Source organism: Solanum verrucosum, unplaced genomic scaffold, assembly GCF_900185275.1.
Source record: "Solanum verrucosum unplaced genomic scaffold, falcon-dt-bn FXZP01000239.1, whole genome shotgun sequence".
Classification (NCBI taxonomy): domain Eukaryota; kingdom Viridiplantae; phylum Streptophyta; class Magnoliopsida; order Solanales; family Solanaceae; genus Solanum; species Solanum verrucosum.
In genome coordinates, this window is record NW_026020009.1 from 154,954 (window position 1) to 174,258 (window position 19,305).

A 19,305-nucleotide genomic window follows, 5' to 3' on the forward strand; every position below is an offset into this window, starting at 1 on the left:
AGGTATAATCAAACATGAGTTCATAAATTAACCATACGTATGCACAATGGTAACTGCAGGTGTTACGAGTAAAGATAAGATCGACATAAAATCAAATGAAATAAGCAATCTCCCACAATCTATATTTATATTTTGCGGAAGACCTAAGAAAATGAAAATGAGGAAGCAATTGGGACTACTGTAGTTCATGATGGTACATTTACACTAAGCGTCTTCACGAGATGTTTCTTAATCAGTTTAGAGAGGTGTAATGGGTAGTTTATAGCTAACTATGGTTGCCTAAAGATGCCTTAGCAGCAAGATGTGTGAGGGCACGCTTGTGGTAACTGCATTGCAGTTTTTTGTACTTCTGCACGAATGTTGTAAGATCAATTTCTTGATCAAGGAGCTGGCCAAGAAGGGCTTCAGATTCCTCCTCCGTTTTCTTCATAGCATCTGTATCAAATATCAATAGACAGTTAACTGTTAATTCTTTTACTGGCAGGTCTAATTACTTCAGTTATCTAATCCCATAAGCAAGAAAGTATCGATGTGTTAGCCATCCATTCAATATTCTAAGGGCACTTCAATTTGGTATCTCACAACTTCTACCAAAAACGAAAAAAGAATGTTCTGATCACTAAGCAACCAGAGTCTCAGATTTATCAAATAATCATTTAGGAACTGTTGTAGGAAGGAAGTAGCATATGGTAGATACTTCAAATTGGAAAATCTTTCTTAAAGCTATTAACTTAATAACACCATCATAGAGAGAGTAACAATGTGACAAAATTGAGCACAAAGCTATTTAAGTTAAAATTTCCTATTACACATAATTGTCTCATTACATGGAGTTTCTGCACTAGCTCCTTAATTAAGAGTGGATAGAATTAGATTCACGCTTAAAAGACAAGTAGAAGACTTGTGCAAAATCTGATGATAACATTCAAATGGATGGAACTTTTTCATTGGGACATAATGAAAAGTGGTATAGAGTGTCCTAATCCAGAAAGGAAATTGAACAGTGGAGCAGAGTGAAAATGGTTGAAACTTGAAAGAGACTAATGTTTTTCACTAAGTTCGAGGAAAATAAGCATATTTGTCAAAGTAGATCAAGAGGACACCAGTGAAGATTGCACTTCAAAAGGTAAGTTGAGCATTATGAAAAGCTGTTATTATGCATTGGTGACATAGTAAGAAGTCTCCTATTGTCATATTGATCCGTAATTGTACTTCAAATTACTTTACCCGATGTTAAAAGAATAACAAACGATCATAAGGAAAAGAAAAAAGTATACAAGCTTTATGTGCTTCCACTGTTTACCTTGTAGCTGATGGAGAAGCGATACAGGAGAGTACGACTTTAGAAGCTCTTCTTTTCTCCTTTCCAGCTCATGCATCTTTTCTTGAGCAGCAGCCAATTCAGTTGTGCGGATGATTCTACACTGAACAATAAAGGAGGGTGCACCGGAAAAAAAATTCCCAAGTCAGTGCTTTGATGAAAAAATATTACAAATGCTTTTACAAATAAGTAAATACCTTAGAAGCAATGTGAAGTATCTAACCTGATTTCTCAGCTCCATTATCCAGGGTTCTTTTTCTAAATTCTCCCCTGCATAAGGATTTTGTTCAAAATCTATCTGCAGATGCTAGTTAATATATCACTACCTATAATAAGGCAATAAGCAACCCAAAACTTACTAGCAAGCTGCAGAGTTGCATTCCGAAGCTCATCCCTGACCTGATCAGATATGGGGAAAACAGCAAGAGTAAGATGCTACCATAGAAATTAACATAGAAAGTGAGCCTGTTACAACAAAATATTACATCAAGGTGATTATAATGGATCAAAGTTGTGTTCTCGCATTGAAATTACCTTGCTAACATGCACAAGACATGAGGATACACAATTTGTCACATACATTGTGAAAGAAGAAGATTAGAGCACACAGGAGGTAGAAAGATTATTCAAGTTCATTTTGGCAAGGAAGAAAGGAAGCAAGAACAAGGCCAACCAAATCCAAACATGCAAGTATTATTAACTTTGAACTGTATGATCTCATGAGACTTGTGCATTGTAATGCACAAGTCTCATGAGATTGTAACCCACTTGAAAGGACTAAATACATTATAACATCATGAATGCAGAACCTCACACAGACGGAACAACTAAATCCAGTCATCCCCCGTGTAGAATTTGATTCCTCCCTTACTACTAGAAACAGAATCTCACTCGACCATTCATTCAATTTGCGACATGTATAATTTGGTGGAGCATAATATCATATTTGAACAAAATGAGGAAAAAATAAATCCAGTGTATGTTCGACTATAAAAGGAAACGAGGTATGGCAAGACAGGCAGAGCAGAACGAAACAAGTAATTTTATTACTTACATTATTCTGAGTCTTAACAGCCTCAAGTGAAAGTAAGAAGTTGTGACGAGCATCCTTGTCAGAAACAAGCTTCTTTAGCTCATTAACACTGAACAATTTAACAAGAAAGCATATTGAAAATCAGAAACAAATTACGAAAAGAAGAATGATGAAAAAGACTAAGCTCTTCATTTGATTGTTTAATGATAATCAGAAACAGATGATCAAGTCATGAAGCTTTTTATTTATTTTTTAAACTAAAAAGTCATGAAGCAGTTGCAGGCAGAAGACACTTCATAGCGTCGAAATCATATTTTAAGATAAAACTTATTCATCATTCTCAAAACATGCATGAATGGTACCTAAAAGGGTGCCGTTAATTGCTTCCTTGGATACGAATGATAAAAAAGAAAATATTTATGTTCTTTCATGTACCAGAAAACCTCTGATTATGAACCGAACCACGAGTATCTATTTCAGATATAAAACTTTTATCTTCATTAAAATTCATTGGCAGTTTCCTACAAGCCACCCTCTTTGCATTTATTGCAAGAATTCTGCTTTCAAATGACAAAACTTGTACTATCCAGTATATTTTTTTACTGTATGCACTTCAGTTCATTACACAATTTGGTGTTTCATAATGCTCCATAAGATAAGAAAGCAGAACTCATCAACATTCAAAAAGGTTAATTCCTATCACGTAATTGTCTTCTTTTTTTTTATGACAAGGGAAACCCGCAGCCGCTACCCTTTGGGTGCGCACAGGGTAAAAACCCCGCTCCTATGCAATAGCTCGCAAACCCCTATCACGTAATTGTATCACTACCATTAGATATATTATAGAGTTTTCAGGAGTTTTATGCACATAAATGTATCAAAATCATAAATCTATGTTGAATCTCATGATGGTGACATGAAACCACTCTTGACAACCATATAGCAAAACAAAGATGGAATCTCTGTTACAAATCCCAGCGAGTTCAGAATCTAATTCTGGTAGAAACAAAGGCCGCAATGTAACTAATGATCCTTTCTATATAGGTGTAATTGCTGACAAATATGAACTAAAATTTACCTCTTGTTTCTTAAAGCAGCAGTGATGTCAGCAGCCTCTGCAGGAGAAACTTGGGACACAAAGCTTGGCCTGTTTGTTGGACTCTGCGCATTAAAACCGCCGGAAGAGTTTGAACTAGGGGTTGCAGGGCGGGAAGAGCTTGGTGAGCTGACTACAGAAGGTGAATATCGTGAACCATTATTAGCTTCTTGAGGACTTGACTGAGCCCGTTGCTCTTTGTTACCCCTGTAGAAAAGAGAAGTTCAAGGAAATATGTATGTCAAAGCATAAGGGTAATAGGTATACAACTCATATAGCTGAACCAACTAATTTTAGATTGAGGAGCATTACTGATTGATTGAGGTCTGTTTGCCAAAATCCTTAAGCTAACTAAAATAGCGAATTCATTCTGTACATTCTAAGTACGATATACATCATGCCATGATACCATTACATATAAACAAGCTATGCTATAAACTATAATCACACTGCCAAATGAAATTACATGGATCTCATTGGTGAATCTAACAAAGGGTTCAGTAGTTCGGATATAATTAGATATATATTTCAGAAACAAATACGATAGAATTAGATATACATTTCAGAAACCCACTCTCTCTACTCAAACAACCACATCCAAATCCTGGATCCAGGGCAGAGCTAGAGTGTAGGAAGCGGACAAAATCTAGTAGTTTTGATTCAAAACCCTTACAGTAGTTTTAAAATATTCAATTACATGTATAAACTATTAATTTAGAACGCAGCAACTCAAAAGTACTAAAATGGACCAGCTTCAATTCCTGGCTCCACACTGCCTATGGCAGATAGTGGACATAGATTTCAACTTCTTCAAAAGCCTAAATAACACAATATGGAATAGCAAAAAGGGAATTCAAAACATAAGTAATGGTTCCTAAATTTATGCTTCCAGGATCACTCATTTAGCACAGATTCTTCACAATTAACCAAAATTTAGCACAAAAATATAATAATAGGAAGAAAAAAAACGAAAAACTGCAGATATCTATACCAAAAGAGGACATAGGTCATATAAACTTCAAATAAAATACAAAAAAAAAAAAAGCACAACAAAATACGATCGTCCGATTCATAACTGAATAAGGAAATGAAAATCTGTAAATCTGAAGAAATTTTTTTACCAGAAATTCAACATGAGTTGGGCAGTGGAAGAAAATGAAGCTAATTGCGTAAGAAGCGTACGAAGAGAGCTATATGCCTTCGAATTTTGATAATCGAACCCAACGCTTTTGCCTTTCAATTTCCTTTGGATTTTGAAGAAAGAGCTGCTCAATTTCCTTCTATTTTCTATGGTGTTGGCTTTCAAATAAAATAGTAGTTTTATTATATAATTTAAATAATAAATTTAATATTTTTTTAAAAAAATATTAGAAAATTATTATTAATAATAATAAGAGTAATATCTTATTTATTTTCATGCGAATTTTAATTCTAATCATTCAGATATAATTTATTAAAGGTGTTTATTTTTTGAAATTTGAATCTTAATCATTTAAATTCAGATCATTACATGTATTTGTTTTGTTTCTTAATAAAAGCCTCTTAATGAATGTGAATGAATCAATTCAGATTTGTAATGGAGCCTTAACTTCATTAGATTCTTTAAAATAATAAGAAATAATATGCTTATTTTACAAGATCTTTCGCTCTCCAATCTCACCTCTTATAGTAAGTTTTCATAATTTTATCTACACAATTTTTTCTTGGGTATATTCATGTTTATCAACAGAGGCGGATCTACATTAATCCGTGAGGATCAATGTGTATAATTGCACACTTTAATAACCTAAAATTCATCTAGGTGAGTTGGTTAAGGCCGCATCTATTACCCACCATGTTGTGGGTTTGAGTCCAGCATGTGCATCATTTTTATTTCTATTTTTTGTCTTCAATAACCAAAAAAAAACTAAAAGATAGTGGTGCACCCCTAATCTTTAAATCTTGGGTTCGCCTCTGTTTATTAAGAACCCTCATAGCCACAAAGATTAAATGTAACAATAATATCATTTTGTTAAAATATTCTTGAAGGTGTCAAAATTTATTTGAATTCCTATATATTTACACATAACGTTGAAGATGACAACTTTACATTAGTAGTCTAACGTGAATTTACGTTCTCTAATTGATATTGATATTGCCATATTTGTTAATTGTTACTCCTCCATTTTATAAAGTTTGATCGGATTATTTTGTAGTTAATTATTTAAACTATCTTATACTTAAGTTGTGAAACGGAACAAGAGTTTATATAGCTGGATATTTTTCTTATTAAAAAATTAATCTAGCATTTAATTTCATATGCAATTTAGATTAAAACATTTTAATATTCAGATGTATATTTAAATTCTAAGTGTGTAATTTTATTTTTTTCAAACATGACAAGTAAAATATGACATATATTTAATATAATAGATAAATAAAGGTCGATAGGGGAATTCCCCCCCCCCCCCCCCAGAATTATAAGAAATTCACACCACTAATATAATAAAGCAACTTATTATTTTCTGAAGAACTTTCTCTAATGAAACACTACACAATATAAATTTGAATTAGTCAAATTTCATTGCAAATACCATACACCAAACAGAAAACTAAAAAGATACTCATTATTTATCATAAAGATTGTGCAATATAAAATGAAAGGTTCATATTCGTATCTTTATATTTTGATATTTTAATTTGAGGAGAGGTTCAAAATTATGCTGATACTTTATGAAATGGTCCAAAAATTTATTTTGATAACATGTGGGGTCATTTTTATAGGTGAAAGAGTCAAATTTACATTTGACTATGGAAATGATCAAAATTTTCTTGAACTTTTACAAATTTGACAATCAGTTTTCTTACCCATTATCCCTCTTGTCTCTGAGTTTGAACATCACCATAATAATCTAAACTCCTCATCATTGTCAAGGTGTTTATATTAATTCCTTTATGATAGAACAAGAAAATTATTTTATAATAATGACAATATAAATTATAGAATTTCGCTTAATTCAACAAGACAGAATAAATCACACGACATTTATATTTTATTTCAAAACGATAGAGAAATGGGGAAGAAGAGTTGCCAAATTTTCAATGTTCAAAAATTGAGACGAAACTTCTAATTTATAGCCAATGATTTGATTTCTTGTTAACTTTTTAAGATTTGAAAGAAGTGTTTCTTTATATAAAGATAAGGATTTTTCTATCTTTTTCCAATAAGGGACAAAACTCCTCAATAAGAATGTTTTTTTTTTCCTTTCAAATTTCCTTTTCTCTTAATTCCCTTTTTTATTTATTTATCATTCACACCGCAACGAAACCTAATAATTAATATTATTTTCGCATAATAGCGTGATTTATTTAGAAAATAATGTATATTATTTTATTATATTTTGATCAAGATCATGTGTGAATGAAGATATGAAGTTTCTTTCGAGGACCAAACAATTAGTTTTACGTTATAATTCAAAGCACTAAACACAAATTTGTATCAATCGATTATGTAACTACTAGTAGTTTTGTTAATAAATTTTTGTGTAATATTGGCTTTTGGGTCAAGAGTTAAGACTGACTGAGTGACCGTTGGTCGAACATTCCTATACTAACATTTAATTAATAATATCTATCATTTTATATATAAAAAAATAATTATTGTTTTATATCAATTTCAAGTTAATTAAGTTGGCTATATCAATTTTCATTGTTCATGTAATTACTCCATTAAATTAAATTCATCGAATAAGTATAAATATATATATTTTAAAATCTCAATAGTAATAGGCTAAAAATACTGTAATAAACTAACTTTGATCTTGACTAATTAGTATTAGCTATTAGTAATTTTAAATTAAAAGTATGTTACTTTTGGAAGGAAAAGAAGAGTATTATAATAGAGTATTTATAAAGCTACTTTGCAATTGAGGAGCGCAATTTTCGCTTTGGATAACAATTTTCTTTTAATAGTGTATAGTCTTTTTATGAAGTCATCCCAATTTTGTGCAAATAATAAGTTTCCTTTTTATTTCCCCAATGCAATTTTATTTTTTTTATTTTTTATTTGCATAATAGTGACAGTTGAAAAAAGAAAGATCACCTAACCAATAAATTATTCATTTGTTGCTAAGAAAAGAAAATGAAAAACATGATGAAAACAAGAAAAAAGTACTTTAGATATGTTTTTTGTTTAAAATAGATCGTTTTGATTTATTTATTTTTATATATATACGTTTTTGGATAAGATAGAGAATTGACCAGACGATAATCAAATTTGCAGCACAAAATAAGTATTTATGGATAGTAGTAGAAGTAGAAATTATTAAAAAAAAACACAAAATAAATGTTTATTATATAATTAAATTAATCACATAAAATATGTTAATTTTATTAATTGTACATATCAATATTAATTGGAATGAGAGGTTGAAAATTTTATTGAGGCTAATCCATACCGACAAACCTTGTTATAATGATCATTTATTGGAACGATAATTTATTATAACAATATGATTTTCTCCTGAATCAATTTTTCATGTTATATTTTATTTCTCTATGACAATATTATACATGTAACATAATGATATTAATTATAGCAGGACACTCTTTCTAAAATTATCCCTCTTAATAATTATACCCAAATATTATTAAATGATGTTTTGTACAAAATATATATTATATATATATCTAAAGTAAATTATGAAAATATTTATATTGATCATCATTTATATCATGCACATAGTAAACTTTAATCACAAATATTTTTTGAAAAAATTATATTTAAATTGTATCTATAACTATTGTCATAATTTCACAAAGAAAAATCATTAACGTTTTCTATTTTTATATTCATACTCTTTCTAATTTTTCATACTTTGCTTATAACAATTTAATGAAATATAAATGCATATTAAATATCAATATTTTGTTATAGCAGACATGAAACTTTCTGAAACAATTCGATTATGGAGATTCCATAAGCTTCTCAAAGCCGGCATCTTTTTTGTTTTGTTCTGTATATTTATTACCCCTCTCTCTAATCCCTGAAATTTAATTTCTTTTTTCATTAAGAAATATGAAAAAATGTACTTTTTTGGTTTATAGTTAAGTACGATTGAAAGTGATAGGCAAAATAATTAAAAAGAACCTTGAACTTTTCTAGTTCCTAAATGAATATTATACTTGAGCGATTAGCATATGTACGTATACATGTGGGAAGTTGATGTCTATATACCATCCTTAGAATGTATTACATAATTTATAATTATGAGTATCCATATGACTAACTGAAGGAACGTTTAGAGGCGAATTTATAATATAATTTATAGTTTTATGAGAATTAAATAATTTTTATTCATATATAGTAAGAAATCGATTAAATATTTGATCATGAATCCTATTATTATTATAAATTTAAACTCGCTCTAGAAATTCATAAATTTTAAATAAAAATATACACCTCTACACATTTTTTTTCTTCTTTTAGACATGTTTTTCTCCTTTAGAGATTCAACATAAAAAAATCACCTACCAAATCAATCCAAACTTACACCAAATCAGCCTACTATGAAGATAAATCGAAATGTCACTACATCACATCGACATGCTATGGTACCCCGGAGTGGGTAGGAGCGGGTCGAGTCCGTATCGCCGCGGAGCAACAGCCGCGTTCGGATCTGATCTATTTACTCGGCAATTCACTTGTAATAGAAGTCAAACTCAACAGCTCTAACAACTACTTATGCACTTCCAGTCCACCCAAGCTATTTAGAGTTGGTATTTCTAACTAAGTCGGAAGGAGGGCTTTGGGCAAAGAGCAACTCTGAAGTACTTTACTTCAGTCCCAGTACTGAAAGACGTGACTTCAGGAGTGGATTTCGGAAGGAAAGACTCTCTCAATCGCTCTTTGGTATTCGGAAGTGGAAAGCGAACTGCTGGCTGTGGCCGAAAAGAGAGGTTCTGTCTTTCTTCATCCAAGTAAGAAAAAGATGGGACGCTCGCAGACCGGAAGGGGTCCAGTTTCGATCTCTAACTAACTTACTTAATAGGCCAGGCAGGCCTAGCGAGGAAAGCAAAATCTGTTCCAGAGATACCATGGTAGTAAGGCCATGAAGGTCTTCACTTGGGACATCATCCACAGCGTCATCTTCCTTTAGTTTAGGAAGTAGATCGAAGGGGCCCACCCGGTCATCATGGAGAAAACTACCACTCTTTCAATTGGCGTCTAACCATCTTCTTCTCACTAGGGCCGGGGTTGGTCTTTCTAATCAATCAGAAAACGTTTTCATATAAATTAATATTATTAAATTGTAGTAATACACATTTTTTTTCAATTTTCAATTTAATGTCAAAGTATTAATGTAGTTTCATATAAATACTCGATACAAATATTTTTCTTTATCTAATAATCCTTCTTTTTGACATTCATGCTGCCAAATTTTATAATTGATAAGTTCTCCATTTGCCATCAAACCTATAACACATTTTAAAACCATACAATCACAAATAGAATAGGAAGAAACATAATTTTATTGTAAAAATATGTAGATACAAATCTGTTCCCTTGATTCTTCTCTCATAAGATTTTCATGATTCAAGGATTGTTAGTAGCGTATTTCCCGAACTATGATTATTTGGATTTGATCTCTTTATGAATATTTGAAGAAATGTACAGAGCATGAAGAGAAGATTTGGGAAATATATGGAATTCTGTATTACTAAAAAACCGACTTTACAATGAGGAATAATCCTCTATTTATGCAAGCTACAGTAACTAACTACTATTCTAACTAACTAATTGAAAGTAGTTACATTTAATTAACTTCCAAAAAACTAATTACAACTAATTACTTAATCTCCTATTCACGCCTATCTTCAATATTCCCCCTCAAGTTAGGTGTAAAGACATTCAAGACACCTAGCTTGGCTAACAAAAAATCATGTTGAGACCTTCCTAAAGCTTTTGTCAACAAATCAGCCTATTAGTCTTTTGTATTGATGTAGCTTGTCTTGATCAACCCTTGTTGTATTCTCTCTCGAATAAAGTGACAATCAATTTCGATGTGCTTCGTTCTTTCGTGAAAAACAGGATTTGCTGCTATTTGAATGGCAACCTTGCTATCACAATATATGGTAGTTGGTTCATTCACATGAAATCCTAGCTCTTTAAACAAATTAGATACCTAAACTACTTCAGCTGTCAATGTAGCTAGGCTCCTAAATTTTGCTTCAGCAGAGCTTCTGGAGACTGTTTGTTGCTTCTTCGACTTCCATGCTATCAATGACTTTCCATATTTCAACAAATAGCCTGTTACTGATCTTCTGGTAGTAGGGCATACAGCCCAATCTGCATCACAAAAACCAGTGAATTGTGGTTGTTTTTCAGTACTCATAAGCAACCCCAGTCCTGGTGTTGTTTTGATATATCTGACTACCTTTAAAGCTGCATTCCAGTGTGATACTTTTGGTTTTTGTAAAAACTGACTTAAGCTTTGAACTGAGAAAGCTATGTCAGGCCTAGTGTTTGTGAGGTACAATAGTTTTCCAATAAGTTTTTGATACTTGCTTACGTCAGTAAACAATTCATTATTGTCATCTTGAATGAAATCAGCACTTGTAAGCCTCATATTACTTTCCAACGGTGTTGCTGATGGTTTGGAACCTGCTAAACCAGTCTCAGATACTAGTTTTAAGGCATATTTTCTTTGATTCATTAAGATTCCTTGTGCTGATCTACAAAACTTAATACCAAGGAAATAATTCAATTCTCCCAAGTCCTTGATTTTGAAATGAGAATGTAATACTTGTTTGGTATCTTGAATCAGTGCAAGATCATTTCATGTGATCAATAAGTCATCCACATATACCAATACAATCACCTATGTTGAACCCTTTCTTTTGGTAAACAAAGAATAATCTAGATGACTCTGTGTGTATCCTGATCTGGACAAGGCATTTGTCAATTTTGCATTCCATTGTCTAGAGGCTTGTTTGAGGCCATATAATGACTTCATAAGCTTACAGACTTGTTGTTCCCCCTTTCTAGAGAAACCTTTAGGCATGTCCATATATACTTCTTCAATCAAATCTCCTTGCAAAAAAGCATTGAACACATCCATATGGTATATCAACCAATTTTCAACTGCTGCAATAACAATTATAGACCTCACAGTAACCATTTTCACTACAGGTGAAAATGTTTCTTGATAGTCAATCCCTTCAGTTTGGTTGAATCCTTTTGCCACAAGCCTGACTTTAAATCTATCAACTTCACCAGTTGTTTTGTACTTGATCTTGAACACCCACTTACACCCAATTGCCTTCTTGCCTGGTGGTAGCTTCACCACTGTCCAAGTGTCATTGTCTTCAAGTGCAGCAATCTCTTGCTTCATGGCTTCTACCCATCTTTTATTCTTGACAGCTTGCTCATAATTCTGGGGCTCAACTTCTGCAGACATGTTACTCAAGTAGGCCTGATAAGAAGTGGATAACTGATTATAAGACACATAATTACCCAATGAGTAAGGATGCATAGAGTCAGTGACAGTAGTAACATAATCCTTCATCCAAACAGGTGGATGAGATCTTCTAGCTGAGGCTCTAGGTAAGACATTAATCGTCTGATCACCATGAGTTATGTCTGGTAATATTTCATCATTTACATTATCAGCTACATCAATATTTTGTTGCTGAAAATCAATATTCCATATTTCCTGCATATCAGATCCCACATCAACTTCCATATCATTGGGATCATTTCGTGATATATCAAGGAAAATTGGTATGTGTTGCTCTTTCAAACTGCTGAATGGAAACACAGTTTCTTTGAAGACAACATCCCTGCTCATTGTGAACCTTTTAAGACTCGAATTATACAGGACATATCCTTTTTGAGTTTGTGAGTATCCCATCATGACACAAGCATCCGCCCTGGAAGAAAACTTGTCACTCTTGACCAGCCGAGTTGCATAGCATAAACAACCAATGGTTCTCAAATGATCGAGATTTGGTTTTGTGTTGTGAAACACCTCATAAGGAGATAAACCTTGCAATACACCAGTAGGCATTCTATTAATCAAATACACAGCTGCCAACACACATTCTCCCCAGAACCTTATTGGAATGGATCCCAGAAATCTGATAGCTCTTGCTACCTCAAGAATATGCATGTGCTTTCTTTCAACCACTATATTTTGCTGTGGAGTGTGAGAACAACTACTCTCATGAATAATTCCCAATGAATCAAATAATGTGTTGCATTCTTTATTGAAAAATTCAGTGCCATTATCTGACCTAACTTTCTTAACATGTTTATTGAACTGATTTTCTACCAAGATAAAGAAAGACTTTAATGTAGAAAAAACATCACTTTTGAACTTCAGCAAAAACAACCAAACCATCCTTGAGTTATCATCCACAATAGTCAAGAAGAATCTGAATCCATTATGTGTAAAAAATTTATATGGTTCCCATACATCAATATGAATCAGATCAAATATACCACTAGATCTAGACATACTACATGGAAATGGAAGTCTGGTTTGTTTAGCCAAATGACAGATTGAACAATCATTGCATATATTTACAGTTGTATCTTTATTTACTAATGACAACTGTTTTAAAACCTTGAGTAAAAGATGACCCATTCTGTTATGTCATAGCCTACTTTGTCAATCATTTGACCTTGCTATCAAAACCTTGTTAGTGCTAACACCATTAGCAACTCTCCTTGTTTTGCTGAAATTTTCAGGAAAGTAGTGCAACCCTTCTATTTCTTTACCAATCCCCTTCACCTCTCCATTGAAGAGGTCCTGAAAAATGCAAAACTCAGGGAAAAAATGAACATAACACTTTAGTTGTCTAGTCATCTAGGAAACTAATAATAGATCATACTTAAAATCAAGAACAACCAAGACATCCTCTAGTAGATCATCATCCCCTATCATACAATTTCCTAATGAGTGACTAGTGTAGTCTATCCATTAGGTAGGTAAACATTCTTTCCTATGTTCAGATTAGAAGTGTAAACATTATCCAATTTCTCAAGCTTAGATATCATATGGCATGTTGCCCCTGAATCAACTATCCATTGATTCCTTCTATTATGCACATCATGCACATTAACTTTACTACCATCATTCAATATATCAAAGCATTCTTTCCTGCTATCAGAAAATAAGGAAACATTACCTGCCATGTTCACCACACCAGCAACTTTGTCTTTCTCATCCAAAAATTGTAAGATTTTTTGGTATTGAGTAGGTGTGTAATTGGATTTCATGGCAAGGGCCTGCAGGGTAGTTCGAATAGAATCAAAGTCACCTGATCATTGCTCTTCATGCCTGTCTTCATTTCTCATCTCATCTTCATTCTTATCAACTTGTACATTGTTTGTTATGCCTTTGCCTTTGTTTAAGTTTGCTCCTCTTGGATTTATGGATCTGGGATCATTACTTTACCCTGGTTTCTTCTTAAACTTCCAGTTTTCACGGTATCCAACAAGTCTGTAACAAATGTCCTTAGTATGACCATGAAGTTTACAATGATCACATAACAAATTCCAATTCACTTTCTTTTTACTGCTATAGTTCCCCCTTCCATAATCATTGTTATCACTGTCAATTCGTGTGTTTCTCGAACCATAATTTTCTTTTCCTGCATATAATGCAATGCCTTCAACTGTATTTCCTCATGTATGCATTCCAGATGTGTTTCTTTGACTCTCATCTGAAACTATCATTGCATACGCCTTACTAACACTAGGTAAATGGTTCATTATTAAGATCTGACTCCTTGCATGACCATACATCTCACTCAGTCCCATTAGGAAGGCAAACAAACGCAAGTATTGCATATGATCCACGTAAGTTTTAGATTTATCACAATTACAAGAGGGAGGTCGTACAAGAGCATCAAATTCATCCCATAATAGTCGCAACTTAGTAAAATAAGCTGAAACAGTCTGATTACCTTGATGAATTGCACAAACTTCCATATGCAGTTGATATATCCTAAATCCATCTACTTTGTCAAATCGTTCTTTCAGATCTTCCCAAACTGTCGCATCATCTGAAGCATAGACGATTCCACTCAGCAATTCCTTTGAAACTGCATTCATGATCCATGCAAGCACAAAGGCGTTGCACTTCTCCCATTGCTCTTCTAACTCCAATGCATAATCAGCCATTCTACATGTTCCAAGCACAAATCCTAATTTACTCTTCGCCCTGAGATTGATCAACATCGATCTACTCCATAGTGAGTAGTTCTCCGATCCAGTCAACTGAATAGAGGTCAGTACACATCCAGGAGTGTCTGATGGATGTAGGTAAAGAGGATAATTCCTCTTCTTCTCAATTTGCTTGAGAGTTTCTTGAACAACAACAACAGGTGGTGTCTCTTCTTCTCCTGGCATTGCAGAATAAGAATGGAGCTTCAGATTCACGCTAATGGAGATTTCCAGTATCGAGTTCTCAAGTTGAATCAAACAATCATTGATTCAGGGATCTGATACCATGAAGAAATGTACAGAGCATGAAGAGAAGATTTGGGAAATATATGGAATTTTGTATTACTCAAAAACTGACTTTACAATGAGGAATAATCCTTTATTTATGCAAGCTACAGTAACCAACTACTATTCTAACTAACTAACTGAAAGTAGTTACATTTAATTAACTTCCAAAAAACTAATTACAACTAATTACTTAATCTCCTATTCACGCCTATCTTCAATAATATTCCATGAATTTGTAAAATATTTGAGATTTTAATCTCTTTATAGAATTTTTGAGATGCCTTTTCAAGGGAATATAATATCCTTTATATATGCATGAACTCGAGTTTAGGGTTGAGTAGTCTCTAAGAATTTTAATTGAAATTGAACACACCTACCTTGTAAAGTCCCAACTCGAATTGAACACATCTTTTAGAGTCCCACAAAATTTCAATGTCTACCCCAAACTTGTAAAGTAAAAAGAGAAAAGTATTGAAAATATTCTTGAAATTGATTTAAATTATTAGTTTTGTCCCAAATTATTGACATACTTAAAAACACTTATTTACTTGACTGACTAAATTTAGTTACATCCTCTGATCTGCCACATGACAAGTGGTCTCAAACCCTTGTAAAAACATGAAACTTTTAATACAAAAGGAGAGACGAGTGTTGAAACCACCCCTAAATTTTGTGTGAAAATTTAGGGAATGTATATCACTCATGTTGCAATGTCAGAAGTGTATTTATGTGAATAAATATTTTTAAAACTATAAATAATTCAACAATAAAACTAATATATCACGCTAAATTTATGAATATTTAAAACTATTGAATTCGTCTACACTCATATCGTAGCCCACCCCCTACTCATCAAGACACTACAAATCCTAAGGACAAAAAGATGGTAATAACTGCTAAAACAAAGGGTATTAAAGTAATATCGCCAGGTCACATTACACTCATTCTCATCTCGGACGTAATTTGCAACAAGAAACCATACCGATGAATGGGACCCACATCATCCTCCACTTATAATTCAACACGTGTCAACCCGCATAAAAACAAAACCTCTAAACGACGTCGTTTAGTGACCAGCTGTTTTGCTTAGACGTAGCCTAATGGCCGACCTTTCTGCCTACATAGAGACGCAAAGAACATCCAAAGTTGGCGTAAGCACTAACGAAAGTTGCGGTGGAGTGATAAGTAATTTTTTATTTTTGATTAAACGTTTTGAGTTTGAATACCTCTGAATATAAAGTCATCTTTATTAGAAGGTTTTTTTTTATCTTAATATGAAACTTTTCGATATGAAATTAAATTTAATTAAACTGCAATATAAATATTAAACACCAAACGAAAAAACTAAAAAAAAACTAAAAAGTTGGCGTAAGCGCCAAACTCACACATACCCTTTCTCTCTTTTCTTCCTTTTTTTCCTACAAAATCATCAAACGGCTCAAAATCAATCTCAGCCACAATCAGCTCTTCTCGACCGTCAGATCTACTTTCATTCACCCCCTACCCCCTACCCCCACCCCACCCCATGTTTTTATTGTTGAATTTTAAGTTGCTGTTAGTTTAGGTTAGGCCTTCTTCCTTCTTCTCTTCCTTTTCCAATCCCCCATCTTTCTCTCTCTAAAAATTCTCTCTCTCTCTTTCAAATTCTTTTGATTCTTCATCGTCAATACGATAACTTCTTCTTCTCCAACTTATGCACATTGGGTGAATTAGGTGTTAATTAATCTGGACGGAGCATTCTGATCAGATTGCAGTAAGTTGATTGATAATCGAAGATCGGTTTGATGACAATGCTGGTTCCGCCATGGCTAGAGCCATTATTGAACACTGCTTTTTTCTCGATTTGCCGGACGCACGGTGATGCGGCGCGGAGTGAATGCAATATGTACTGCTTGGACTGCAATGACAATGCTTTTTGCTTCTATTGTCGCTCATCTAAACATAAAGATCATCAAGTCATTCAGGTAAATTTTATTTATAAACTGTACTAATATTGGAGATCCGACTAATCTGAATTCACGCAAAACGTAGTTATTGTTGGTATCTAAAACATTGGCATTATGAGTATCATTATGATCATAGTTACGGATTTAGTAAAACTCAATAATTTTGGCTCAAACTTTGTGTTTGTGTTTGTGTCCATTCTTCCTTTTTGACTCTTATTGACTCGAACCTACAAACTCAGAATTGGAGAGGGAAGATGCTTTACTATCTGAACAATCTCTTTTTTTTGTCAAATAATCTACATTTAGTATAAAACTCACAAATAGAAAAAATTGGGCTCCGCAATACTTGTAATGTATCTTTTCTTACATAGTAAGTAATCTTTTATTTCAATTTTTACCTAGAAAAAAAAAAGTAGGTTTGATATATGGACTTTTTTTTTCTTTTTATAGCACGTGTGGTTAAAATTTGTAAATAATTGTTGTTGAAATATATTTAGATAAGGAGATCATCATATCATGATGTGGTAAGAGTTTCAGAGATTCAAAAAGTATTGGATATAAGTGGAGTGCAAACATATGTAATCAACAGTGCAAGAGTTTTATTTCTAAATGAAAGGCCACAACCAAAGAGTAGTGGCAAAGCAAGTTCTCATGTTTGTGAAATATGTGGAAGAAGCCTTTTGGACACTTTTCGTTTCTGTTCTCTTGGATGTAAGGTAAATTATCTAATTTTGTTAATTGATCACTTCATTTTACCTATTAATTATTTAATTTTAAAAAAAATTTGGCCATGGCCATTGCATTATTCATACATCATGATTCATGTTAATTATGTCCCACATATTCATAATAAATAATAAAATTTCACATCTTGATCACCATCATTGATTGTAACTCCCTACCAAAAAATACATATATCATCTTCATCGTCATCATATCATAAGGTCACAACTCAAATGTTCAAGTAGCCTTTGATTGACATATTGACAAAGGTAAAGCTATGTTTATAGAAAGGGGTTCAATTGAATCCGATTTGTTAAAATGTTATACTGTATAAATAGTATAGTAATAAAATTGGTTAATTGTTTTTGAAGTCGTATGCTTGGATTTCAGATATAACATTTTTGCATTTTTTATGTTTCTTTTTAAAAATTCCTAACTTCGTTACTGATGATTATGAAGCCACATGGAGAGCTAGGAATCTATAATAGATACACATGCCATCCTTTTCAAGAATAACCAATTAACCAATTTTTTTATAAATGCTATTATAACATTTTCATTTTTGTGCTCACAACTTACATATACACTACATATATAATGATTCATGACACCATTATAGGCCTACATTCACCATTAGTCCAAGCTAATATCTATATATCATTTTTTAGCGATTGATTATCAACAATAACTTAATTGTCGATAAATATATTTTTTAGTGGCAATTAGCACTCTTTATAATTGTCTCTAAAGCCTATAGCGATATTAATTAATGTTGATATAGACTTTAGCACTCTTTGTTAATGTGTATATTTATTGTTGCTGAAAACTGTTAATATTGTTGTAGTGATATTCCAATTGAAGTAATGTTGAAAGATGATGAGTTACAATTTTTGGACTATATATCATTTGTTTTTAATGACTTAGCTTGTAGGAATAAAGAGGAATGGAGATTCAAGCTTTATCTTAGATGCCAAGAATGAAGTACTAGCATTACAAAGAGGTGAAGGCATATCATCAAGAGGAGGAAATCAATTGCGTGAAGGCTTAGAACATGACAATATATACCCACCCACCCCTCCTCCACCACCTTCAAATGCTAGAAGAAGAAAAGGGATTCCTCATAGAGCACCTCTTGGTTCATAACAACATATAAAATAATAATTAACCAAAAAATAATACATTCAAAAAACTACTTTATACAACTCATGACATATAAGGAGGGGTTGTAAAGGTTGATGAAGTTTCCTTTTTGAAGATGGTGGGGTCTTTTGAAAGGAAAGAAAGAGAAAAAAGAGAGCAATAATGCACAATTTGTTTTATATTAGAAAAAGTTGGAAGATTATTGTACATTGTAATTAATTTAATTAAGAAATTTAAAAGGCAAAGTGTTTGTTGGAGTTAGTTTTATAGTTTTCATTGGCCCACCAACCCACATGGGTCGTTTATATGAAGTAACAACCTTTTTATTTGTTTAATACATGCAAACCAACTTTCTTATCATTCTACCTAGTTTTGTTTCTGGATAATAAAATATATTTGGTAGAAATCAATCACGGTCGTGGTGGAGTGGTAAATACTATTTTCAGCGTGAATTTGAATTTAGTCGGGCTTCAATATAAGTACCGAATACTAAATGGGAAACAAAAAAATATTTTGTAAAAATAATGTTGAAACACCAGAGTGAAAGAC

At 32.6% G+C, this 19,305-nt stretch overlaps 2 protein-coding genes across 2 annotated transcripts; one reads left to right on the forward strand and one right to left on the reverse strand.

The window, feature by feature from the left end:
* Positions 1 to 62: 62 nt before the first annotated feature.
* LOC125819759 (vacuolar protein-sorting-associated protein 37 homolog 1) lies at positions 63 to 4,733 on the reverse strand. Its single transcript, XM_049499203.1, has 7 exons — positions 4,572 to 4,733; positions 3,433 to 3,657; positions 2,376 to 2,463; positions 1,681 to 1,720; positions 1,545 to 1,591; positions 1,304 to 1,424; positions 63 to 435 (listed from the first exon to the last, which is right to left on the reverse strand). The coding sequence occupies exons 1-7, from the start codon at positions 4,583 to 4,585 to the stop codon at positions 266 to 268; spliced, it is 705 nt and encodes a 234-aa protein (XP_049355160.1). The 5' UTR covers positions 4,586 to 4,733; the 3' UTR covers positions 63 to 265.
* Positions 4,734 to 16,556: 11,823 nt separating this feature from the next.
* On the forward strand, positions 16,557 to 19,017 carry LOC125819755 (protein RGF1 INDUCIBLE TRANSCRIPTION FACTOR 1-like). The gene is made up of 3 exons (XM_049499198.1): positions 16,557 to 16,911; positions 17,391 to 17,609; positions 18,541 to 19,017. Exons 1-3 carry the CDS (start codon positions 16,732 to 16,734, stop codon positions 18,757 to 18,759), a joined length of 618 nt encoding a protein of 205 aa, XP_049355155.1. The 5' UTR covers positions 16,557 to 16,731; the 3' UTR covers positions 18,760 to 19,017.
* The last annotated feature ends 288 nt before the right edge of the window (positions 19,018 to 19,305 follow it).